This window comes from Notamacropus eugenii, chromosome 2, assembly GCF_028372415.1.
Source record: "Notamacropus eugenii isolate mMacEug1 chromosome 2, mMacEug1.pri_v2, whole genome shotgun sequence".
In the NCBI taxonomy this organism is placed as follows: domain Eukaryota; kingdom Metazoa; phylum Chordata; class Mammalia; order Diprotodontia; family Macropodidae; genus Notamacropus; species Notamacropus eugenii.
The window spans coordinates 42,945,509-42,972,868 of record NC_092873.1 but is presented as its reverse complement, the minus strand read 5'-3'; the positions used below and the strand labels follow the sequence as shown (position 1 = coordinate 42,972,868).

The 27,360-nt window shown below is 42.7% G+C and overlaps 1 protein-coding gene across 8 annotated transcripts in view; it reads left to right on the top strand.

The window, feature by feature from the left end:
* Positions 1-27,360, top strand: part of TPST1 (tyrosylprotein sulfotransferase 1) — a 129,977-nt gene that overhangs the window by 82,990 nt on the left and 19,627 nt on the right. For 3 of the 8 annotated variants that reach the window (XM_072640077.1, XM_072640079.1, XM_072640078.1), the window contains one exon: positions 3,163-3,361. The exons of the other annotated variants lie outside the window; for them this stretch is intronic. In XM_072640077.1, coding sequence (XP_072496178.1) covers positions 3,163-3,361 — 199 coding nt within the window. The remainder of the gene's footprint in view (positions 1-3,162; positions 3,362-27,360) is intronic. 8 annotated transcript variants of the gene reach the window in all.

Sequence of the window (27,360 nt, the reverse complement as noted above, 5' to 3'; positions counted from 1 at the left end):
ACTGTTGCTCTTCTCACCCTTTCATTACATGCTATTTTAACATACATTTTATTGATAGCTTTTGTTTTTACATTATCTACATTTCCCTCCATGCCCCTCTCTTACCCTCTCCCAGAGAACTGTCCCTTATAAGAAGTATTCGTTTTTAAAAGTAAGAGAAAAAAGTTTAGGAAAAGTAACCAGTATATCAGCAAAGTCTGACGTTATGTGCATGTTCCACACCCTTGGTTCCCTCCCTCTGCCAAGAAGGGAAGGAAGAACATTTTATTTCTTCTTTAGGGCCAGTCGAGGTCATTCTAATTTTGCAGCATTTAGTTTTGTTTGTTTTATTGTAGCTGCCTTTCCATTTGAATTGCTGTAGCTCAGTAAATTGTTTTCCTGGTTTTGATTACTCAGCTCTTCATCAATTCCTACGTCTTCCTTTCCCATGCGTTTCTGGATTCATCATAGTCATCTTGATGGACCAAAGTAGAACATGTTACTTTTTCCCCAAAATGTTCCCTTCTTCTGAACTTCCCTACTCTACAGAGGATATGGCCATTCTCTTCTTAATACAAGTTTGCAGCCCCAGTGTGATCCTTGACTCCTTACTCTTCGCTCACATATACAGTTTGCTGCCAAATCTTGTTTATTCTATAGTCTCAACATCTCTTGTCTATACATCCCCTTCTCTTCCCTCACATAGCTACCACGCTCGTTCAGGTCCTCTGCCTTCTAAAATTGGGCTCCCTGCCTCTCAAGGCTTTCTCCACTCCAGTCTAGAAGCTGCCAAATTGATTTGGTCTGATCATGTCATTCCATGTTTATTGACCATGTCAATAAACTCTACTATCTCCTTATTCCTTCCAATCTTTCTCGTCTTATCTAGTCTAGTCATTTACTGCATTTGGGTCCTCTGAAACCCAGCTACACTGGTCTCCTCAGGGCTCTTTTCAGGTGACAGTCTACATCTGTGTGGATCCTTTACACTGCCTATGTGATTATATAATGTTGTGTACACATAAATATGTAAAATTAGAGAGTCGGTTGGCAGAAGTGACTGGTTCAATACAGTTGGTTCTATGGTTCTATGTCTGTTAGTCTTCCCTTTTAGACTTAGTCCTTTCAAGGAATAGTCCATAGGACATAGGCCATCCTCTGTATCAAGGGTTCTTAACCTGGGGGCCATGAAAATATATATTATTAAGCATTTTATTATTGTTAAATTGGTATTAATACCAATTAAGCATTTAATTTAGTTCATTGTTATTGAATGTTTTTAGTTACTACATTTCAAAATAATTGCATTCCTTTTATAATCGTACATATTTTATTTAATGCATTTAAAAACGATTCAGAGAAGGAGTCAGTGGATTCACAGACCAGATTGTGTGCCAAAGCAAGGGGGGCAGGTTAGGGGGCCCATGACTTAGAAGAGGTTAAGAATCCCTGCTCTATAGAAGGAGGCAGTGTGATGCAGTAGCTAGACAGCCAGCCTCAGAGTTAGGAAGTTCTGGATTCAAGTCCTGCTTCTGACTCACCTGGGTTGCATGAGCCAGATGGGTTTTTTAGCCTCTCGGTCCCCAGGATGCTAAGTTTTGAAGCCTGAATGTTGCTGAGCAGTTGGTAAATGGATTTTCCCTACTGGGAGTTCCCCATACCAATTAAATCATTATTGGGGGGAAAATCCTACAGTACGGAGAAACAGGGGGGCTGAGAAATAGCCTTGGCTTAACGTGAGGGGTTATACCTGTGAGCACTTAAATGACCCCTGGGAGCCTTACAAAGCGCACATCTCTTCCACTCAGCCGTTGTCTGGCAGAAGTCCTTTGTGGGCAGAGGGGCAGCGGCTCGTTTTAGAGAGATATTTTCCCCCCTCTCCCAGTTCTTGGCATCTTCTTTTCTCTGTCGCTAATTTTTTATGAAACTCTTTTAAAGAAAGGCCTCATTGATTACCTGCAAAGGAAAAGCATGAACTCATACCCATCACAACGTCGTTACTGCTTAACAGACCACGCCTTTGGAATGAGTCTTCCTGTGCATAGGATGGGATGGGATGAAACTCTCCTTAGCGCCTTCTGAGTGTTCCCTGTGCCAGGACTCTTCTCTGTGCCCTCTGCCTTCCTCCACAGAGCTGACCCCACAACTCAGCAGTTTTCTATCATTAGGTTACTAAGCTACTTAATAGAATTCCATAATCTTGTCCTTGCTCTCGGTGTGAAGGGAAGTCATTGTGTGGGGCCATGGCAGGACTTAAACATTGAAATAGCAGAAACCAGTCATCTCTGGATCTTCTGATTGGCTCTGACTTTTCTACCTGAGGTAACGATTGCCCAAAGAACTGTATCTACAGAAATCCAGCAGGAGGAAGGGAACCTGCATCGGCAGCAGAATAACTTGGGGTTTTCATTAGTAACCTTATCTATTGTGCTTTGATTTTCTGGATGAAATTAAAATGTCAACACATTATGTGCAGATGTTTTCACTTGTTACATTTTTCCTGTTTCTAGAAATTTGACTCACTCGTTTCACTTTTTGACAGGCAGGGTCTCCAATTTGCTGGTCTCAGGACCCCGAAGGGCTTTTGTTTATGTGGGTTAGATCTATCAACAATTATCCTGTTAGAAAATAAAATGGATGAATTTTAAAAATATGCATTTATTCATTTTTTAAAAGAACAATAATAAACCCCTTATATAGTAAAACACAGAATATGTTTGTGAAAAATAACTATATTTTCCAAAACAAAAGAAATTTAGTAGCATTATTTTACATATTTTTGCAAATCTCTTCAGCATACAGCTTAACATAAGGCAGCTTGATTCTCACATCTGCTTCTGCCTTTGGTCTCTTGAGATACACTGTTTTGGTTGAAGTTTATGAAGAAAATCTGGCCTCACACAGATATGTGGTTGGAAAAGGGAGGAGTACTTTAACAGATAGAGAACTTAGTATCATTATGAAAGCAGCTTTGATCAGGTGAACCCCCTAAAAAGGGCTCAGGGATTGTCGGGGATTCTCAGACTATCCTTTCCGAGCCACTCTGCTCTGTCTAGGACATTTTCAAAAACAACCCATAGCTGGTTGCTTCAGTGCCTTCTTTCTCCATAGCTTGGGAATCAGCTATTTGCCTTTGGTTGTAACATTCCAAACAAACATTCATCCACATTCTGTTGTTTTCAGGGTAGAGAGATCGACAGACCAAGTCATCAAGCCAGTCAATGTGGCAGCACTATCAAAGTGGGTTGGAAAGATACCTCCTGATGTCTTACAGGACATGGCAGTGATTGCTCCCATGCTGGCCAAGCTCGGGTACGACCCACATGCCAATCCACCTAGTTACGGAAAGCCTGACCCCAAAATTCTTGAAAACACAAGAAGGGTAAGTGAGACTTGAAGAGTTTTCTGAGAAGTTCTGTCTTGATGTGGGCCTTGGAATTTCTCCCTGTTTTGTTTTATAAAATCATAAACTTATCTTGACCAGAAAATTACATTTGTAGTTCTCATTCCATTTGGAGGCTAATTCTTCTGGGTCTCTGAACCCTTAAGAACTTTCCCAAGAGTCTGCCTTCCATCACTCTGTGACTGCATCTTGTCAGACAGCTGGAGAGGTTCTACACCCCAAGAAGTATGGTAAAGAAAAATCCTGCCACGACCTTTGCCCAGCGCCTAGCAGGGGGGCTCACTCTGAAGGCAATGCGGTTAGTGTCATGTCTGATGCATCGTCAGTTTGCATAAATACCTAGGATGTGAGTGACAGCATTCTGTGGAGCAACCCTTCTTTAATTCAACTACCCACTTAGATGAAACAAGATTTCCTGGTAGGCAAAGAACTGGTGGTTGCAGGAGTATAAGACACTCATGTCAACACCTGGCGAGAGAGGGATGCCAATAAACTGAAGTCCCACTCCGCTTTCTTTTACTGATTCCTATTCATGTCTTTCCAAAAAAGCACTTTCATCTTTCTAGGTACCTCAGTGGTGCAGTGGTTAGAGTGCTAGACTTGGAGTTGAGAAGACTTGAGTTTGAATGCTGCCTCAGATACTTCCTAGCTGTGTGACCTTGGGAAAGTCCCTGAACTTCTGTTTGCCTCAGTTTCCTCATCTATAAAATGGGGATAATAATAGCACCCACCTCCCCAAGGGTGGTTATAAGGATCAAAGGAAATGATATTTACAAAGTACTTAGCCCAGTGCTAAGCTTGGCACCCAGTAGGTACTGTATAAGTGTTAGCTACCATTAGTCGCCATTACAAATGTCAGCTACCAATGATTAGCTACCATTTTCTACTTTAGGAAGGAGACTCAGGGGGCACAGCAGTGAGTGTGATTTAGCTGGACACCCCTGAGGTTGATTTTAGCTCAGGTCCATTTTTCATGTAATGGAATCTGAAATGGAAATCAAAGCAAAACACAACACGTCAGTCTAGGTCTACCAGAGTTCTGCTTGATTAAAACATTCAGGACCCTTTGGTTTTGGTAACCATTCTCATTTCTCTTTGTCCCCTTCTTTTTCATTGCTCCATTTTAACTCTCAAATACGTTTCCATTCTGAGAGGTTAATCCTAGTGCTTGGCACTGATGCCTTTTTCAGACTTGTTACTCTGATTTCACTTTCTCTTTATAACCTAAGACTGAAGGAGACATTCTGATTCCTTTTTTTTCTTTCATGTCATCTCTTTTGTAATAAAGGAAGATCGTCTACTCACCCTCTTCCATGTACCCCAGTCAGTCTTTGGAGATAGAGATGGCTCATGCCCGTGGGAAAGGGTGAGGAATGGCGAGTGGATGGGCTTTCTGTAATATGTGAAAGGCATACTATGCTAATTTATTGCAGCTGTCTAGTCCCTGAGCCTTGTGAATGTCAGGAAAATTGGTCATTTGTAGTTTTCTCCTTTGCACAATGACCAAGTTAGCATTTTGTAAACCTAGATTCGTGTGCAAATGGTATTTTGAGGTTCCCTGAGCAGTTGACATTTTGCTTCTTTCCCACATTCCCTTGAACAAAGTGAAGTAAGTGCCAGTGTTCTTGGCTTCCTTGGGACCAACCCTGTGGTTTGACTCCATGTGATAGTGGCATTGGCTTCTGTCGTGCCTTGTGCTCTGGAAAGGATTTCAGAAGGCAGAAGCATAGTGCAGACAAGGAGGTTTTCTCTCTCAGACTATGGCTGGACATGACAGAAATGTCATCAGATATTCCAGGGAAAGAAACAAGAGGCAGTGTGAGAAACATTGTCCCAGTCTGGAGGCCCTGGGTGTTGGCAAGAGCTTTCTTGTGGGGTGGGGGCTCCTTGACTTTCCTGATCCCGAGCTCCCCAGTATCGAGACAATTGGGAGGCATGCCTCAGAAATGGATGCAAAAGTTTATGCAGCCACATGTGAAAGCAAGTTGCCTGGGGAGGGCTTCCCTCAGAAGCAGCAGGAGGAGCCGTTCTGCTCCTTCCTGGGGGATTGGAGACAGCAGGCCTTGATATCAGCCCTTTGTAGAATGAGCCTGCAAGGATAGCTTGTCTGAGTCAGCACATAGTTTTTGAAAACCTCAGCCTGTTCACCTCATTTGAATATACCACCATGTGCTTCATGGCTGCCCATCACACAATGGCACATTGGAATTGAAATTCATGTTTTCTCCTGAGGACTCTAGAATGTTACAGTTGTGGTACATTAGAAATAAACCGCCCTTAGATTCAGCAACTGGAAAACATCCCCACGTTCTCCTTGTTGACCCTGATTCAAGATCGTGACAGAAGTGGTTACTTCCATTAAATATGACTCATCTCTGTTGGCTATACTGAAAATGTGGTGAGTCTTGGGTTAACCCCCCATTTTCTCCAGGTTTTTTGGTTTTCACTTTTGAAAAGCTTTTAAATTCACCCAGTCTGAAGAGGAGGAGGACTTGAGTTCTTCTCTGGATTGTGAAATCTTTCCTAGGTGTGCTAAATAAGGGCAAAGAACAGTTTACCAGGAACAAACAGTGCTTGTTTCAGAAAGCGTGTTAGCCTCATCCTAGCTGTGGTAACCTGAGGATTTGACTCTCTCTGTCCAGGATGTTCTGGCTCGAAAGTATCTCAAATAATAGGTGTTTGTTTTTCTAACACATTTTACATAGAAATTATCTTTGGGAAATATTAGAGTTGAAAAATTGGCTATTTCTTAACATATCTTACCCTCCTCTCTTTGGCATCAGCCCCTCGAATCTTTAGTGACAAACTATTTCATTCAGTTGGCAGCTATGTGCTGAGTGCCTCCTGTGTGGATAGCACCATTCTAGTGCTATGGGTGTTACAGAAGTAGAAGATGCAGGCCGTTAACTTCAGGGGATTCAGCTTTATTGAGGGCATAAAACACACAAGAAGTTAGCAAACCACACAAGGCAAGCATATAATTGAATTATTGGGCCTGATTCTTCTTTTGTAAGATTAATGAGATTTAGACACAGACATAGTCCTATCAGGTCAGACCCATGATCTACATACAAGCCAGGGGCCCAAGGGAAGCGTTTGCTGTAGGGATAGCCTTTCTAGCAATAACCTTTCTTCGTCTTTAGTTTAGACCCATGAGTATGAGAGTCTGGGGAACTGCCAGAATGGAAACTCCCCCTACTGCTGGAGGATTCATTGAATTGGAGAAAGTTATACAAGTTATGTGTTAAAGGCTGAACTTGAACCCAAGCCAACCAGCTCACCATCCAGTGTGTCAGTCAGCTGGCTCTTCGAGACTGCTTACCGGGTATCCCAAAAGTCTTGCCACAGTTTTAAGCTTTAATAGCTTTAGTGGCTTCAGACTGCGTCAAGGCTTTGGGTTCGCCCTGCACATGCCAGCTTCTCTCCGGAACCATTGAGGCATTGTCATTTCTAAATTGGGCCAAAGGCTTAAAGGTAGTTGTATTTCCTACCTTTAATGCCTGGTTCATTGGATCATAGAGCTTTTGAGAGGACCTTACAAATCCTTCGGTGCAGTACTTTATTTTGCAGAGAAGGAAATGGAGTCTACAAGAGGTTAATGACTTGGCTTAGACCTCACAGGCAAATGCAGAGCAGCTTTTGTAACTCGGTGGGTCAGCCTCTGGGAGAGAGAGCTCACTGTGTGTCCGATGGCTTTCTTTTATTTGATCCAGGTTTGCAAGGGGCTCTTTGTCTTTCTGGCTTTTGTGGACAAATGCAGGCTTGTTTTTTAATAGATTTTGATCATTCCCTCCTCCCACCCTACATTAAATTAAACAAACACACCTGGTCCAGAGGTCCTTTCACCCTCCTGATTCAGGCTCTTGTAGAGGCAGGGAAAGCAATTGCAGCAGCTGTTCATCCCCATCATCATTCCCCTTATAGCTTTTCTAATCATGGATGCCTTTGGAGGGCAAGCAAGTGGTAGATGTGGCTGAGTTCTACTTCCCTCTCTGTTCCTTTAAAAGAGGACCATGTCTTAACTGTATCTGTAAGTTGCTCCTTCCATTCATTCAAACAGCATCCCAGAAACCCTGATATGTGAGCATCAAAATATACCAAGCTAATTCAGCCCAATGTGCTTCTACAAAGAGGCTGCTATAAAAAGAACAACCCATCTCAGGTCCCTTTACATAATCTTCCTGTACTAGATTTAAAAGAGAACCAAGCATACAACTGTTCCAAGAACACCTCTATTGTGTAAATAGTGGGATTGCCAAATCCCAGCCAGGACAAGGTTATTTATTACAGAATTCAGGATACCATGGAGGCGTCAGTGTAGCCCATCTTCAGAGCATGAAAGGGAGAAGAGGATTCATGCGTTTATTTAGCTTAGAGCTTTGCATGGAGGTTGTGATTTAATGCTAGACAGTCTTTGCTTTCATTTTACCTTAGCAAATATCATTAGTCAGTGCTTGGCTTCTCTGTTGCTGAAGGTCACTTGCACTCTGGTGGAAGAAAACTGAAAACTGGTCAGTGATTATAGAATGAAATCCATCACCATGGTGACGTCCCTTCACAGTGGGCCAGAGGTACTTTAAAGTCCAGTCTGAACAGGGCCAACTGTTGGTTTACAGATTCAGTAGAAATTCATTTGACTGGACTTTTTCTTTTTACATAAATATATGCTGGACCAGCAGGCAGACCTGTGTTCAAGGTTTTCTGAATGATTATTTAATGATTGTGAGATATCAGGAGATGAATGGGATGAATTTGTCCAAATTCCCCTGTCCCACTTCATCTTTACTGTACCCTGTGTCAGCAGTGGGTGGGCTGCAGCTAGACCCGCAGCATGGTGCTCCATCTGTAAATGTATCCCAGGATTTTCTTTGGTACCTGCTCAGGATGGAATGAATTAATGGACAAGGTCTTTTTTTCTCATTTTGCTTCTTTTGGCTTCCCTTTATTGAAGGAAGAACATTCTCTGTGGAGACTTTGACTGGAGGTTTTGGAACGGGAGGCATGTGGAAAAATACCGAAATTGGAAGGGCCCCCCGACTTTTTACTGGTGGATCTTGCATGATGAACTTGGCCTACAACTCCATCCTTTGAGGGGCCTAATTTTTATTGGCAGAATCAAGGGAGAAAATGATGAAATTGTCCTGTGTTCATGTCTCCAGGCCGAAATTTACCACCGGGTGATTAGAGAAGAAATACTTCCTTATCTTCTTCATGGGACCTGACAAATATTTTATATTTGTAGCTCATTGTAAAAGGATTTTAATCTTTCAGTCAACATCCTGGTCTTTGGGTCATTGTTGGAGCTGGGAGGACCTGATGGGGTTACTTCTTTAAAAAGAGCTTCTTGAGCTCTTTTGGATCATCTCAGGCCAAGGCATTTCAGTGTAAATGGTAACTTCAATTGAGTGATTTTAAACAAGTTAATTGTCAGTGTTTACCCTTGACAAACTGGAAGAGGTGTGATTTCAGCTCAGATGGGCCCTTAAGCAGTAGCCCCAGTGGGCCCAACTGACCCTCCTCCAGAGGTCAGGGGTGGGGTACCAACCTCATGCCCGCTGTGAGTGATGGGGAGGCTTCAGCATCTTTGTACATTCCGCTCCTCAGGTGTCCTCTTCACCAGGCTTAGGGGATGATGTCACTGAGCCCAGGCATGACATAAGGCTGTTTTGTTTGAGGTTGCTCAAGCCAGCTAGCATCCCTGGGTTGTCTAGGCCCTGACTGGACTTATTATTCTGCTCATTAGTCTCATCAGGGCAATTCATCTCTATTCAAAAAGTAGTTGGGAGCATCTGCCCTGCAGACAATGGATCAAAAGTGTTGCTTTTTTTTGATTTTCAGAACTCAGTTTTCATGGGGATTACTTTTTTTTTCCTAATAGAGCTTTAAAAAATAGATTTTTTCCAAAAACCTGAAAAAGAAGTCCTACGTTGGCCAACTACATTCCAGTGTGGCTTTTTTTGTGGCGTCCCTTGGTGTGTGCCTCCCTGTCACATTGAGGAGCTGTATGGAAGTCTTCCATTGTGGGTTCAGCAGATGAGATTCGCTTGTCTGCCCTTTCACGGAGAGCCACTCCTCAGCTGAGAATTGTTTTGTCCTTCCTTTAAAAGCAAACAGGTCAAGGTACCAGCTTCCTTATTCATTGAGTTCTTTTATCCTGGCAGTACAAGATCTGGAATGAGGGTCAGTTGCTCAGCCTGGGTAACTCTGAATACTTCATCTTAACTTCTCAAATCCATCTCCCCACACGTGGATTGGTCCCAACCCTAAGCAAAGCTGTGAAGAAGGTGGGTCATCTCTGGTGTGTCCCAAGCCCTCTTTCTTGATATCTCATTTATCCTTGGCATGGCCAGTGCCCCGGAGCTCCTGACTCCATCTGCTCTCAGCAAAGAATCTGATATGAGCCATTTATAAATTAATGAGACAGAATATGTCATTGTGTTCTTTCTTTCCGTGGAATTTGCTCTTAAATCTGATCTCTTGTTACACAAAATGGCTTTGATCCTCTACTGAAACCCTTGAAGGTCACCTAGCCCTCACACTGCCATCTCTCAGATGAGAAAAATTGAGGTGCAGAGCAGGAAATGACTTGTTTTTCAAGGTTGCTCAGATAGTGGCAGAAAGAGAGTTCAGGCCAGCTATCTCCCAGTTCAGTGCTCTTTCCCTAATAACAAACTACAATTGTGCTGTATAGTAAAGCCAGCCTCTTGGACATGATGCCAGCTGCTTTTGCAAGGCCTCTAACTCCGCTCCTGAAAGTGCTTTGCTTTCAAGATGCTGAGTTACCATGAGAAGGTTTGCTATTTGTTTAGTTTTAATTACCTTCTCACCTTCATCCCCAGAAGAAAAACATAAAAAGCAAACATGAAACACCTCAGAATCCACAGTTTTGGGTGTCAGAATTTAAGGGTATTTTCCAGGAAACTGTAAGACAGAGTGGAAAGTCACTGCTTTAAATTTGGCTACCCAGTGCCTGGAATTAGATGGCTATTAATAATAATTGTGCTTGGGAATTCATAAAAGCTCTAGAAGAGACCAAGGAGAGGGCCAAGTGACGCATCCCAGCCTGAAGAAGACACTGTGTGTTTTGTCCACCTCATTTCTGTAGGTTTCAATTGTTAAAAATCACATGTTCTGTTCAACATCACAAAAGAACTCCCAACAATAGTTGGGAGCCTCAGTCAAGCCTACGTTCCTCCAGTCAGTGGGACGCCAGTTGAATGCCTTCATTGGACAAGTCAGCCAGGACTTCTGTGCCTCTTTGTAGAGCTAACTAGGATGGACCTTAGAGAGAATCCTGTCCAGCCTCCCCACTTCAGACTTCCCTAGGAAGGTGCATTTCACTCAGCTGACTCGGCCAGCTGCATTAGCTCAGGCAAGTCCAGGAACCTCTTTGGCCTTCAGGTCCCTAATCTGCAGAATGAAGAGCTTGGATTGGATGATCTTTCTTCCAGTCTCCAATAACCTCTTGATCTTTGTTTGAATATGCCCCCTTCATCTACAGTCTGGACCAGTGGTGTCAAGCTCAACTCATAGTAAAACTGTACATAAAGATTCCTGGGGCCACATATTGACTTAGAAAACTATACGTGTTTATATATTCATTTTTGTATTAATACATCAACACATTAAAATCAGATAGGAACGACATTTTTTGTCTGCTTTGGGGACACATTCAGGGTGTTGTGGGCCACACGTGGCCTGCTGGCTTCATGTTGGACTCCTCTGATCTAGGCTACGCATACTTTTTGTTGAATAGCTAGCTGGATGAATGAATGAAGAAAAGTCCTTATAACTCAAGGTTTCTCTTAAATCCGTAACCACCATTCCATGAATAGTGACAATGTCAATTAAACTACCCCCTTTTACGATGTAAAGTAATGCACACATTCTGTACAATGTCATTCCTACCATAATGAGCTATAATCCTCATTAACTTGAATTGGTGACTAAATGGTCTCCTGGTCTGTCAATTACCTCTAATTAGATTTTCCCATTTGCCCTATCATGTAATTACCACTGCTTGCTGTAGACAGTTCACGACATGTTTTGACTTCAGGTTCTCCTTCCGGATCTTGCCCCTCCCTCTCCCACCAACAGACTCCATTTTCCATATGTTTCCATTTCTTTTAACTCTCATTTCATTTGAAAATACTTCTTAGTAGAAACAAAAGAACAGACGTTCAGCTGTAGCTCTGTGCTGTACATTATCCGACCAAGACTAACTTTAGTGTCTGGAAAATGCCCCTGTAGTTGATGGGGAAAAAGAGATGTGATAATCTGCCACGATTGTAGTCAGGGGTCTAGTCAGTAATTCTAAACTCTGATGCTTGATCATCCCATAGATTATAGAGGAAGTCTAGGCTACACCAACAGCAGATGCCTTTCTAGGTTAGTGGTTACATCTTTTTTTCTCTAGAGATGTTTCCAGGTAAAGGATAACTGCAGTTTTGCTAGGAGCAAAGTCAATAATTACTGAGCAATCATGGGTGCGTACAATAGGTAATTTATGTCTCCTGTGGGTAAGTTTGTCTTTTCCTTTCATCTAGGAGCCTCCTTTGTTTACCTATGATAAAAGCCAGCCATTTGGAGAATATTCTGGTTGACTTTCCACTAGAGAACCCTGCTCCTAGTGGGGGGTCAGAGAGGAGGTTGGCTGCTTATAACATTGGCCATCACAGCCTCAGAGCTCTAGAGCTGGCTGGGATCCCAGAGACCAAGGGGTCTTCTTCACCTTTTCTGTAGCTTCTTTCTCAGAAGAATATTTTTAAATGCATAAAAGAAAATATATGGAATTACTAAGGAAACCAATTATGTTCAAATAGAGTTGTCAAAATATGTATATTTTAAAAACAAGTTCATGTGCCCTTGTTAACCCCAATCTAGTCCAAACTCTTCATTTTATAGAGGGGAAAACTGAGGCCCAGGGAGAAGTTAAGTGGTATTTTTTCTCCTGTGCCATCTTGCCCCACTCATCAAGGGGTGATCCAAAGAGGAAGCCATGTGACAGAGGGGACATTTCTTAACTTACTGACCTTCAGTTTCCTTACCTACCAAAATAGGGATGTTTTTCCTACCTTTACCACAAGGTTGTTGTGAGGCTGAAATGAGATAATAGGTGTAAAGTGTTTTACACCTTAAAAGTACTGTACCTAGAGAATGGGGTATAATGGAAAAAGTGCCAGATACTGAGTCAAGAAATTTGGGTTCTAGTCCAAGCTCTGCCACTGACCATTTAGTCACCCCTGGTTGCTCAGCCTTAGTTTTCTCATCCTTAAGAAGGATTAAACTAGAAGGATCTCTTAACACCTTCCTAGCTCTGAGTGTCTGCTGTGGTTATTGGATCCCACAGCATTCTATTGTTAATTGTTGGTTTGTTGGCTGATGATCCTTCCTAGGCGTCATACTTCCAGTTCAGTCAGCTGCTTCTGTGGGAACCAAAATATCTTCATCTGGTTGTTTAAATTAGCTTTTCTTTAGGCATAGATAACTGAGAGTATACAAGTTATCAAATGACCAACCTAGTTCTTCCGTAAAAAATAGCTCTTTATTAATACAACAACACAGATTATTTATATTTGGGTGCAGCTTCAGACATACCTGAAACTCTTTAGTCTCAGGCTTGGCTGGTACTAGCTGCTTAAGACCTGATGGGTATTGGAAGGAATCTTTTCACCTTAAACCAAATAGGCATTCCTGGGGAAGTAGTTGCTGGTATAGAATTAAAATAGCTTAAAAGACAAATTTGACCTAAGGATTTTTACTGGCTTGCTGGCTGAGTAAGACTGTGAATCTGATTCACAAAAGAACTAAAATAGCCTCGGACCATGGACTGTCTCATAAAAGATCTCTGACCACTCTCTCCTCAAAAGGAAGAGATTACATAGCAGCTCTGGTTGGTTCTGGAAAGAACTAGCAGGTGACTAGAGCAGGGAAAACAGCCAAGCAGATGACCATCAGTCGCTTACAGCTGGGTTCAGATACGGACAGAACAGCCATCAACACTTACTGCCTCCGAGGGAAACAGCAAGTACTCTCTTCCGAGGCAAAGAAGCGTTCAAGCCGGAATGCAGATCTAGGACTGTGAGTCATCCAGACTACTTATGTTCCCTTTCCCTCCAATGAGTCAGTGACAGAGTCTGTCACTCAGAAAGTCTTTATTAAGCACCTACTGTATGTCAGGCACTGTGCTGAGCACTGGGAACTCAAAGGACAAAAGGCGTCAATGATCTCCTGATCTCATGGGGGAGATAATGGGTAAACAACTACACACAAACAAGGTCTAGAATCAGTTGGAGAGAATCAACAGAGGGAAGGCACCAGTATTGCTTCGTGCCAAAGGTGGGACTTCAGCTGAGAAAGGAAGGAGACCAGAGAAACCAGGAGGTAGAGATGAGGAGGAGGAGAGTTATAGGCACAGGAGATAGCAGTGTTAGTGCCCGGACTCAGGAGGTGGAGGGTCTGATTCAAGACCAGCAGTGAGGCCAGGGTCATTGGAACAAGGAGCACTTGGAGAGGAGGCAGGGTATAAGATCCAAGAAAACCAGAAAGGTAGGAAAGGGCCATTTGATGGAGGGCATTAAAAATTAAGCAAAGGATTTTAGATTTGATCTTGTAGGCAATCAGTGGAGCTGATTGAGTAGGTGAGTGGCAACAGACTTGGGCTTTCACATGCCTCTGTGTGTCTAAGAGGAATGTTCTTTGTTACTTACCTTGCTGTTCTACTGTAATTAAATATCTAACTTTGAATTGATTTGCCTTAGATTTTGTCTGGTAAAAGAGAAATACTGGTGAAAACTTGTGAGCTGTGGTTTTGAGTGTATGATGGCCCAGATTGTGCCTTAAACCTGAGTGTAGCTTTCAGTGACTCATGTCTGAGGGGAAACATGGATAAGATTTACCTCCGAGCTAAAGAAAAAGAAGAGATACAGCATTTAGAACAAAATATAAAGACATACAAATACCTAGACACAGACTGGTACCTTTTTCACTAAAACTCTATCAGTCATTTAATTTTTTTTCTGTTTTAAAGAAACTTCTTATTTTCTTTTACTCATATGATTATAAGCCATATGGCCTAATAGAAGAGCCAGCCGTATACTAGCTAGCTGTGTAACTGTGGACACGTTACTTAGCCATCAGGGACCCAACACTCTGAGGCCACAAAATTCTGTCTGCCACTGGTAGAAGAAATTTCCTCAGTTGGAGCTCTCCATACTCACGAAATCACAAACCAAAACAAAGTGTTACTATCTTAAGACTTATTTACTTCCCCAGGTCACTTAATACTTGTTTTATTCCAGTGTTTGGCAACCCAGCTTATTCTCTGGGCCAGTAGATATCTAAATTAATTCCCAGAATCATTCAACCCACTTTATTTATGGGTTTATAAAAGTAAAGACATTTCATAATAAAAGGTTTTGCAGGCACTTGGACCACTTGTCAGAGTGACCCCTGACCCCTCCAGAGATCATCCTGCTCAGCATCAGCTCTCAGTCCTGTTTGCTCTCTCAGGAAGAACAGAAAGAAAACAGAGGCTTGGGTCTTTAGCATGACTCCTCTGTAAATCAATCAGTCGATCAATACGCATTTATTAAGTGCCTGCTTTGTGCTAGGCATGCTGCTGATTGTTGGGGATATACACACACAAAAAGGGTGAAAGAAAATAGTGCCTATCCTCAGGGAGATTATATTCTAATGGGGGAAGATAATATGTACATAAATAGGTACATACAAGACACATATGGGATAGATGGAAAGCGTAGCCTTAGAGGGAAAGGCAGGAGTAGCTGGGGCCACTGGGGAAGCCTCCGTCAGAAAATGGCAGTATTCAATTAATTCAACAAATGTGCATTGGTATGTTGCTTATCGTCTAGTTTCAGATTCTCACTCCCATTAAGGTTTATGATGGTCACATATTCACATATTCTAGCTGCTTTAGTGGGTGCCCGTCCTTTCACGGGGAATGCTCAATCCCTTGTTTGGACAAGATGGCTCCCCGGCTCTTTTCCATCTCTGATGCCATAATATTGTATCCACAGTTATTCTCAGTCCTAACCACCCCCGCCATCCTGATTCATGCTGTGTTACCATTGTAAAGCAGACTTTCCATCCGTTTTTATAAGCTGCTCCAGATAATTGGTGAAATATTAATTCTTTCTTAAATAGGCCAAACTCTTTTTTATTTCTGCAGTTTAAAAACATATCTGAAGAAGACAGAGTGTATGTTTTTAGGGTAATACAATGGTTTCCTTATAGGAATGATGAAGAGATCTTGAATTTCAGTTGTCAAAGTAAGATTATAGGCAGGGAAAAGTGCAGCTAACATTAATATTATAGCAAAAGTGATGCCCCTGTTCTCAAGGAGCTTACATGTTAGAATAAAAATAAGAAGAGCAAGGTAGTTCCCAGGGGGTGTGGTGTTAAGCTCTGGAAAGTCAGAACCAGAACCAGAGCCAGGAGCCAATGCAGGTTGGTCAGCCTGAGCTCTCCCCAAAATGTAGGCTTCCGCCTCCCAACTCACCAGTAGGATAAAGGGGTCAGCATGGGTAGGGCCTACCTGGAGGGCTGAGAATCTGAGAGAAAGAAGTTCCAGGGTGCAACTGTAGCTGAGATTTGTTGGCAAAGCCTGGAAAGTCAGAACCTGAGCCAAGAAGGAGCCTTACCATGTCTTCTCTGAGGCCATGCTTAATCAATCATTATAATTTCCCAGCATTCAGTCCCAATTCTGTTCTTCTTTCAGTTTTCATTGTTATTGATGTGTATGCTGTTTTCCTGGTTCTTCCCACCTCATGTTGCATCAGTTCAGAGCAGTCTTTCGATGCTTCTTTGTATTCCTCATTTTCATAGTAATATTCCATTACAGTCACAAACCACAATTTGTTTAGCCATTCTGCAACTGATGTGCATGAACTTAGTTTCCAGTTCCTTGGTACCATAAGAAGTGCTGCTGTAAATATTTTGGCGTATATAAGGCCTTTCTATCTTTAAGTGCCTTGAGGTATATGCCTGGCAGAGGGATCTCGGGGTCCAAGGGTATGGACATTTTAATTACTTTCTTAGCAACATGCTTTCTATTAGGGTTGGACCAACTTATAGCTCTACTCCCAGTGAATTTAAAATTACATTAAATAAGTCAAAGGACATGAATTGGCAATTTTCAAAAGAAGTCAAAACTATGAACAATCATATGAAAATGCTGTGTCAGTAATAATTAGAGAAATGCAAACTGAAGTAGTTCTTGGGGTTTTACCTCACACCCATCAGATTGGCAAAGCCAACCACAAATATGAGGGGGGTTGTGGGAAAACAGGCATTGTGGAGCTGGGAAACGGTGCAGCCCTTCTGGGAAACAACTTGAAACTGCCTGTAAAGGTACTTGGCTGTGCATACATACCCTCTTATCTAGCTATACCATGGAGCTTATACATAATCCTAAAGAGATTTAAAAAAAAAAAAGAGAGAAAGAATGAACCTATATATGCAATAATATGTATACCACCCCTTTTGGTAGTAGTCTCAAACTGTAAAGTAAGGGAGCTGACCTCCTATTGGGAATGGCTAAGCAAATTGTGGTATATGAATGTAATGAAGTATTATTGTTCCAGAAGATATGACAGGATGGACAGCTTCATAGGAATCTAGGCTAGAATGATTTATACAGTGATAACAACGTTGCAAAGAAAAACCATTTTGCAAGATGTAAGAATTCTGGTCAGAACAATGATTAGCCACGAGTTCAGATGAGACATCTTGCTCACCTCTGGCCAGAGACACGATGAACTCAAAATGCAGAGAACAGAGAATTCCCAGGCATGGCCAATGTGAGAATTTGTTTTGCTGGACTATGGATTCATGCCAATGATGAGGGTTTTAGGGAGATGAGGTTTTGGGGGATTTTTGGTTGTTTTTGACTTAGCAGAGTATCATAAATTTGTGTTCGATAAGTAAACAAAACAAAAAAATGTATTTTAGAAAAGAAAGCTTGGTCTAAGATGATTCGAGTAAGATGATTTAAATACTCATAGGAATGGATGACTTAGCATTCTTTTTAGATACTATGTGCTTTGCGGTGACGGGAAGAGATTTCTTTGTCATACCCTCACAAGGTATTTTTAAAGGAAAGCTTTCCTGACCTCTTTGTTTTTAATGTTTGCCTTCCAGTAACTATACTGTGACCCACAAGTTGGGGGGTTTCCTTTTTAGGAATTAAAAAATTCCTAAGTTTGGATTGGGAATTCACATTCCAACATACCATTGCGTAAACCTCATCCAAGGACCAGGACTTGAAAGACTTCTAATTTTTTTTTCTTAGAAAACACTGCTGAAACAGGCCATTCTGTTGCTGGGCTGCTTATTCTGGCATTAGATGTTATCTCTAGCCTTCCTTTGGGGAATATTAATAATAGTGGGGCAAGCCTGTAACTGGAGAAGATGTGTATGAATCTGAGCTCTGATTGTACCCAAAGAGAGAGCCCCGTACCCAAAGGCAATTGACTTAGTTTCCTAAAATGGGAATAATCTTTATACTCGTGCTTTACAAGGTTGTTGAAGGGAAGTAGTAAACCCTAAAGTGCTGTAGAAATATAAGACGTTGTTACTATAACTCATGACCCAGCACCCAGGCTCTGGAATAAAAGACCCCTAGCTCCCTCACTGCTGCTTAGAGTAGCAGTGTACATCAGGTACCGGCCCAGCCTGTATTTCACTCCACAGAGAATGCAAAACATCATAGAGGACTCATAGTAGCCCATAGTGAGCATGACCTTGGAAGAGAAACACGCTTGGGTTGTTAGACAGGCAAGCCCTTCACATTCTGGGGACCCTTCCAGGCTTCCAACCTTATGTACTACTCAAGGGCTTCTTGAACAGATCCCCTGAAAGAAATGAATCCCACAGCCCCTTGCCCATTTAACTTGCCCAGTCCAAATCACTCCCAGGAGTAGCAGAGGGCAAAGTCCAGCATTTGTTTCTTCCATATGGTGGCACAGTTCGTTCCTTCTCCAGTTCTGGGGGCCCACATGCTAGATCTTCAGTTCAGAAATTCTTGGAATTCCTCCAGAAGACTGAGATTCAGGAACTCCCCACTCCCTGTCACATTTTCCTTTTCCTGGGCTGTGTGGCTGTAAGAGCATGTGCTGCAATGACCATCGGCCCCAAGCCGCCATTAGCCCCCAGCAGAGCCTCCACAGGCCTGCCCCTTCCTTTCCCCCTTCCCATTCCAGTCCAGGCATTCTGGTTTGTAGTCTGCACTCAGGGCTTTCTCTGAATATTTCCTGAAAGGACAGGCTCTGAAACTGATCCCCACTCCCCACCCCCTAGCCCCCATCTGTAACAGCTGGAGCCAAACAATCCATCCTCAGTTGTGCTTCCTCAATGAGGTGTGAATGAGTGGACAAGTTCTCTCAGGCCAGTTTTAAACACTCAGTGAAGAGTGGGAGAGTGTTTCCACGTCTCCCCTCTGGCAGATACCCCTCCTGAAGCCTCATCAAATTGATCAGGAGAGTTTCTAACACCACATAAATGTGAAATTGTGTCATGTTGTGTCTCCATTGCCCTGCCTTTGCTCAAACAGCATAGTAAATGCAAGTCTCTTGAGTGAAGCTGGCAAAGCAACCAAAACATTGTTAAGGCCAGAGAGATTATGTAAGGGTACATATTATCAGTGGATATTGTCATGTTTATGTCCTGGAAATGGTGAGTCACTGCAGGCCTCTTGGGGCCCATAAGGGACGGAAAGTTTCAAAATCTGGATTCTGTCCTGCATCGTGAAGCTTTGTTGGACTGACTTGTTTTCTCAGCAGGGAAACTACCAAGTCATCTAAATTTCAATGGGAAACCTTAGGAAAGATGTTGGCACACCCACGTTTCAAAATTAGCTGATTTTAGCTTCATTTAGTTTTTAATACATCATAGGTGGACCTCAGTTTGGACACTGGATTCTAGATTTGTCCATTTATTTAGTAGGTACTTAGTGAAAAAGCAGTAGGGGATGGAAAGAAAACTGAAAGTCCTGGGTTCAGATTTCAGCTCAGCAGCTTCCTGCCTGTGTGTCTACCTCTTGGTTCCTCAGTGTAAAAGAGAGAGTTGGATTGGAAGCCTTCTAAGGTCCCTTTCAGCTTGATGTTGGATAGCTCCCAAGACTTGTGTTCAAATCCCAGGTCTTCGACCTACTGGCCAGTGACCACTGGCAAGCCACTGGATCCCTTTAAACCAATTTCCTCACCTATAATTTTTGGCATTCTGACCCGCATTTGAAGTAGTTCTATCACAGGGCTGTTGTAAAACTCAAGTAAACTACTAATGTGATAAAACATTTTGTAATCATAAAATCCAACATAAATGCGAACCCACAGTTACTGAGCACTGCTCTGCACTCTGAAGGAGACAATCTAATCCAGTTGCAAGAGCTAGTTGCTAGGTGTCAATGTCAGTCAAACTCAAGACCCCCAGGTTAAAATCCCAGTGTTTTTACCCCCTATAACTTTATATGTATTTTTTGGAAACCGAGGGTGTTGGGCCATGTTGGAATCTTTTAAATTTTATATTATTTTGGAGGATGGTTTTTAGTTACAGCTCCAGTTTCAGTCCATTCACAGAGGATGTGATTTTTTTTTTTTTTGGTGTGGTCAATCTCCCACACTTAACTTTGGGAAATGTTGGTGCATTTATCATGTTGAAATTAGAGAGGATTTTTTGGTTTTTATTTTTAAAAATATGAGCAGTATGACAGCATTTAATCCCTGTTTTATTTGCAAGGCTCAGAGATTTTGTGGTGTATGTTGTACATACCAGTTCCCAGAGGTTGGTGACATTGCCTCTTAAACATCAGAATAATTTAAATGATTTGGCCCGTCTTGACCAAAAGGGACCAAATACAGTTTCCTCATCTGCAAAATAAGGAGATTAGACCAGTTGAGCTCCTAGGTCCCTTCTAGCTCTGAAGTCTTAGGATCCTATGGCTGGATCCACTAATGTTTCCATCAGTTGCCCCTATAACTTATAACTACAGTAAGAGCTTGGCTCTTTGCAATCTCCAGGGACTGAGTCATACTGGAGAGCTTCTTTTTCCAAATTGCTTTATGCTTCAAGACTTCTTAAAAAATTTAACTGTCCTGGATAGGAGTCTTTATAAAATCCATTGTACAATTCCTTGGCTACTTAAACAGGGCATGTATACTACGGCAGAAGGAAAAAAGTTGGAGGACCTGGGTTTGAGTGCCAGCTCTAGTACCTTTGTGACCTAGGGCCAATCACTGTGCTTTCCTGGGTCTTATCAGTGATGTAAATAATAATAGTAACTAACATTTATATAATGATCACGGTGCCAGGCCCTGTGCTAAACGCTACAATTATTGTCTCATGTGAGCCTCACAATAACCTTGGGAGGTAGGTGTTGTTATGATCCCCACTTAACAGCTGAGGAAACTGAGGCAAACAGTGAAAATGTGACTTGCCCAGGATCATGCAGCTAGTAAGTGAGGTTGGATTTGAACTCAGGTCTTTCTGATCCAGGCCACAATATTCTATCCACTGCACCACCTAGCTGCCCCTGTTGTTGTGTAGATTAATGCCAGTCAGAAGGAGCAGAGATATTGAAATGTAAAAGAGTTGAAAGGGAAATGTTAAGTACCTAAGAAAAGATCAGAGATTTCTATAGCTCAATTGAATATGAAGAAGGCATTGAGGACCTTGAACTTGCTCTAGGCCTCTGACCTTAGCCATTCATCTGCACAAAACCCAAGGGGAGTCTGGGAAGTATAACTGACCTGAGTACCATAAGTAAAAGTGAAGTCCCCTAAGAGATGCTTCCTCTGAGCTAGGAAGTATTATTGAATTGAAAAAACTAGACCTCTTGAACATCCTGCCTGGATGTGATAAATCTCAGGGCTTTAGCTAATTCTGGGCTGAAAGCTATTTCCCTTGTTGAAAAGAGAATTGTAGGGGAGACAGTGAAGGCTTCAGTTTTCCCTCTGCGAGTGAGCTCAGGAAGTCTGGTGGACTGGCCTATGAAGAGGTGAAGAGGCCACTGACAAGCAACCTTCCTGGTCCAGTCCAGCATTGGGGAACCAACCCAACTGAGTAGTAGAGTTACTTGGAACCTCACCACCACTGATGTCATTCCCCCACAGGGAACTTTATGAGGCCCCTCTAGGAAAAGACAGGATGGACATCATCAGCCAGAAGTTGAGTTGTCCATCCTGTGCTTTTGTGGGAGAGTGCACCACAGGTTTAGGAGGAAGAAAATGCTTTATTGCCATTGTCGGTACTGTGAAATTTGAGTAAACACTCTTGTGTGTATACTAAGTGTACAGGCTTTTTGTTAATGGGGAGCACACTGATGGGGGTTCATACACTACAGGGAATAAGAGTTAGCTTATTAGCCACCCACAGGATTACCTGCTAGAACTCTGAGAGTTCTTTCCTCTGGGCATTATCACTGCTGGTACAAGTTAAGAGTGAGTCTAGAGAGAGAGTTTAGAGTAAAAGACAGGTGTGTATTCAATGGTTTCTGAGATCTCTTCTATGTCCAACTCTATGATCCTATGAACCTAAGATGCAGACATTTTGTGATGACTTAGGTCATAGTTAACCCACCAGTATACGGTATAGTGTGTTAATGCTCTCAGGGCCTTGACTGAAGCATATAAGGCAGGCCTTTGCTCCTGTACTCAGTGGCTCTATGGTGCTTCTGGAGCTCTTGGGTCAGCTTTATGTAACTGTCTTCTCCTTCCTTTATGGTGACCAGCACCTCTCACGGCTGTCACCACGTCAGTCTCAGCAGCATTTCTTTCTTTTTATCTTCCAGAAAGCAGACAACCAAGTTTGTTAGAATTATACAAAAATACAAATTGAGTCTACGAAGGATGTACGGGCATTCATGTTGTGACATCTAATTGAGTTACATTGAAGGGGGATTTGTTTGTTGTTTTTGATTTGGGTTTGTTGAGTTTGGGGATTTGGTTTTTGTGTTTGTTTGTTTTTGCATTATTCTTGGTTCTTGACCATGAGGACTTGTATTTCAAACCTGGTTCTGTCACTTACCAGCCTTGTGATCTTGGACAAATCATTGACCTTCCATAGGCCTTCCTTCTCCTGGGCTGGAAATCTATAGGCAGATATGTGAAGGCTGAAGATCATACTGAGGACCCCCAAGGACTTTCTAATGTGCTGATATGAGGGGCCCTTCTCCCACACTCTCTCTACAGCACATCTTGCCCTGTCTGGTTAGGTAGGCAGTCTGCCCTCCTTTCTGCCACCAGGAATTCTCTTCCCACTCTCTCCTACTCAGTGACTAAGTCTGGTCAGAGAAAATCAACTCGATATCTCTCCCCTCCCACCCTTCACCCACTCCTCAAGCCTTTTGTTTTCCAAAGTTTAGCCAGTAGTACGTGACTCTTGTCAGTAACTAACTTTACTTTAAACTGGTTGGTTGGTTGTTGTGCTTCGTCTTCAGAGAGGACCAAAATGACATCACCATTGTAAAGTGAAATTTCAGTGTGTCCGACTGTGACTGATCAGACCAGTACGAGCTCGGAATGCTCCACCACAGGTTGGGCACAGATAGTCCAAGGGATATTCCAAATTTGCGCATCTTGTGTTTACTTTGTGCTGTCTCAGTTCTGCTTTGCTCAAAGAGCACAGCACCCTTTATGATGTGGGCATGCCATACTGAGCGGTCCTGTGCCAGTGTCTCCCATGTTGCACAGTCAAATCCAAAGTTCATAAGAGAGACCTTGAGAGTGTCCTTGTATCATTTCTTCTGGCCACCATGTAATCGCGTACCCTATGCAAGTTCTCCATAAAACAGTCTTCCTGGTAGGCGTACATTTCGCATTCAAGCAATGTGGCCAGCCCATCAGGGGTGCACTCTCTGAAGCATAGTTTGAATACTTGGCAGTTCAGCTCGAGCAAGGACTTCAGAGTCTGGTAACTTATCCTGCCAGGTGATCTTCAGAATCTTTCTAAGACAGTTCAAATGAAAGCGATTCAGTTTCCTGGCATAGCACTGGTGGGTGGGCCATGTTTCACAGGCATACAACAATGAGGTCAGCACAATGGCTCTGTACACCTTCAGTTTGGTAGTCAGTCTGATACTTCTTCTCTCCCTAACCTTTCTGTGGAGCCTCCCAAACACTGACCTAGCTCTGGCAATACATGTATCAACTTCATTGTCAATGTGTATATCCCTGGAAAGTACGCTACCAAGGTAAGTGAACTTATCCACAGCATTCAAAACTTCTCCATTTGTTGTAACCAATGGTTCCATGTATGGGTGGTGTGGTGGTGGCTGATGGAGCACCTGAGGTTTTTGGATATTAATTATTAGGCCAAAATTAGCACAGGCAGCAGAGAATTGATCCCTACTTTGTTGCATCTCAGCTTCAGAGGCTGCATTGAGTGCACAATCATCTGCAAACAGAAAATCATGCACCAACACTCCCCACACTTTTTTCTGGAGTAGGCACAGTGAAGGGGAGCACTGTGAAGCTGGCGTGGGTTTTACAATCAAAACTAATCTAATCAGCAAGCTGATATGCCTGTCAAAAGGAGTGAATGACAGGCTCATGACAATGTGATTGCAACTCGCAGAAAAATGCCATGCCACCATCATCAGTGCCTATGCTCCCACCATGACAAACCCTGATGAGGTCAAACAAAAATTTTATGAAGACCTAGAGACTGTTATCATCAATGTGCGAAAAGAAGAAAAGCTTATAATTCTGGGTGACTTTAATGCTAGAGTAGGCTCAGACTACCAGACTTGGCAGGGAGTCCTAGGGAGGAATAGAGTGGGAAACAGCAACACCAATGGTCATTTACTGCTGAAGACTTGTGCATCGCATGATCTTCTCATCACCAACGCTGTCTTCAGTTTACCTAAACGCAATAAAACTTCGTGGATATTGGAACACTGAAACACTCGCAGCAAACACTAGCATCCAATAGATTATGTGTTTGTAAGGAGAAGAGACAGACAAGATGTGAGAATGACAAAGGCAATTTGTGGTGCAGAGTGCTGGATTGATCATAGACTTATCCTTTCCAAGCTAAATATTTGCATTCATCAAAAGTTCCGCCCCCAAGGCAAAATGACTACCAGAAGATTTAATGTCAACAAATTTGGCAAAGCACTTTACACATACTATCTCATTCATCTTTACTACCTTGTGAAGTAGATGTTCTTATGATCCCTAAGACAGGCATATCTTAGAGACAAGGAAACTGAGACAGACAAAGGCTGTGACTTACAGAACATCACATAGCTAGCAAGTGCCTGAGACAGGATTTGAACTCATGTCTTCCTGACTTCGGCTCCAGTGCTCTATCTACTACATCACCCAGCTGTTCCTGGTAAGGTACAGGTATAGAAGACAAAAAAGTTAAAATTTACATTTAAAAAGAATATACTTCTGGTCACTAGTCCTTAAACTTCACTGCATGCCCTGCATGGCCAAGAACAAATTGGGGGAGCACAAGGTCTAGTTGGAAGGAAGCTTTTTAGCCAAGAGTATAAGACTGAAAAAGTCCTTTTGAGGAAGGACTTGATTAACAGAAGTCCTTTGCAAAGTTTGTGTTTTTAAAGTAAAGTTAGTTGTAAATTTTTTAAAATTCAGTTTAGTTATGTTTTAGTTTCATTAGTTTAAGGAATAAAAATAATGTCCTTTATAATTTCTATTTGCCTCTCATTAAAAAACAAAGTCTCCTGGCTACACAAACATGTGTGGTGCACATCTACCATAACCATGATTTTCCTGTAGTTATAAGAGAAGCTGTCAGAGAAAATTTTGGACCAGCTCATGGGAAGGATCTGAGGACTAGACATTGAAGCTGTCTAGCTGACTTTTGTTTCAGGATAAGAGAATCCTGCATTTGGTTTGAAAATACTTAAATTGTTCTTATCCATGAAATGGGAATGATGAGGCTGGCCTGCTCACTAGAAGTTGTAGTGAGGATCAAACACAAGCTAAGGATGGAAAGGCTCTGTATATATATGAGCTCTTACCAGATAGCTGAGTTCTATGTGAGTAAGGTGTTTGATGAGTAATCAATCTGGCAAGGAGTCTGAAAATGCCAAAGTCATTATTTGGGGGGGCTTTGACAGGCTCACTTCTAGAGCCCCTCCTCAATTACAGAGGCCCCTTAGACAAATGTTAGAACAGTCCTTGACCTGGTTGACCTGGTTGCCTGGGCAGTCCCAGGCTTTAAGGCTCTGGTCAAGACTGGAGTTAATGACCCTGTACTCCAGGAACTCCAAGCTGATTTCTGCTGCCAAGCTTAAGGCTGTAGAATAACCGGATTTGCTTTTTCTATCAGCCCTTTCTTTCCAAATATTATCTGTTGCCAGCCAGAGTGTCTCAGATGGAAACATGTGGTCAGTGCCATATATGGAAGCTTCCGGAGGAACTGTTCCTTTTCCTGTGGCCTTTTCTTTTATGGTACTGTTCAGTGTGGACTCCTGCTCTCTGGGAGAATTCCAAGCAGCCCCGTAACCTCTCTCTGACCTCCTTAGACAAAAGCCCAGCAAGCCTGTGAGAAGAGAGAGGGGTGACCTGAAGAAAGTGGCCTCCTGATGCTCAAGCACTGAGATTCTCCCTCCACCTGACTCTTGCCATGGTTTCATAGTGAAACCCAGCCTTTACTGGGTTCTTGGGTTTTATTGTGTTTTATGGAAAGCCTTTTAGACCAACCCTTTTAGAAGCAGTATCTTTCTCCAGTCACACATTCTACTCCAGGGGTCTTAGCTGGCCTCTGGTCACAAGCTGTAGCCCCAGAGACTCTAGAAGCCTGTGGATGTGGCCAAAGGAACACACCAGCCTCAAAAAGGAATTCTAGGGCTCCTGAAAGATGCTTGTGAGTTCATCATCTCTCCCTTCCTTAGAGCCAGTGTGCAAATGGATAGAGCAGGGTCAGGAAGACCTGTGTCTGAATCTCACCTCCAGCATTTGTTCTCTGTGGGGCCATGCTGGTTCACATGAATCTCTCAGATGAGGATGACAGTCCCTTCTCTGCCTCCCCCATGCCTGTGGAGCAAGGATCAGTTGAGACAAGAGATTTAGGAACATCTTGAAGACTCTGGGCACTGTGGCCCACTGGAAGAGGTTACTCTTGGAGCAGAGGGAATGTGAGACATGATGGTATCAGCTTGGCTTAACTACAGGACATGGTACCAGGAGATCTCTTTCCACCTTGCCTAGGATATGATTTTTGTTTTGTTTTGTTTCCTCCCTCCCTTCTCCCACCTGGAAAAAGCAGTTTTGGCTTCTCCCTTTCCAGAAATGAGGAAATGGAAGATCTGGGAGTCAGGGACTTTCTCCAACTCTTTAGAATTTAGAGCTGGAAAAGACCTTGGAGATCATCCAGTCCAGCCCCCATTGGATAGGTAAGGCATAAAGAGGTTCAAAGCAGGGAAATGTCCTGTCCATGGTCACACAAGGTTGTAAGTGGTAAAGCCAGAATTTGAACCTCCATCTTCTAATCCTAAATCTGGCCTTCTTTTAACTCCCCTATATGAAAACCTGTTAAATGTTTGAGCCACACTATCTTTCCTGTCCCTGGAGTTATCAGGGTTTCTGCTATGATACACCATGGATTTAGGGCACCAGCCTCACAGATGTAGAGCCCAACTACACAAAGAACCGTGTCCAGCCAAGCTTTTCTTTTAACCACAGGAAATACCATTGGAGGCCTTCCTGTTTGTTTAAGCCTGGGATCTGGTTTGTTGTGGTAGCCACCAGCTTTGTCACTGGAATGCATCCCTGTTTGGTGGGAAGAGCAGGCCCTGGCTTTTAAGGCTGGAATGCCCCTGCCTCTTATCCAGCTAAGCCTTCTGGGCTGTTGTGCTTACGCACTGGACACCAGACATTTGTCTGGTTCTCCTAGGAGCTATGCCCGCTGAAACTGATGGGAAGCTCTCGATAATATCCCAAAGGAGGTTTTGCCATTTGATATTGCCAATGGCATTCTCATTTGTGGCGCTC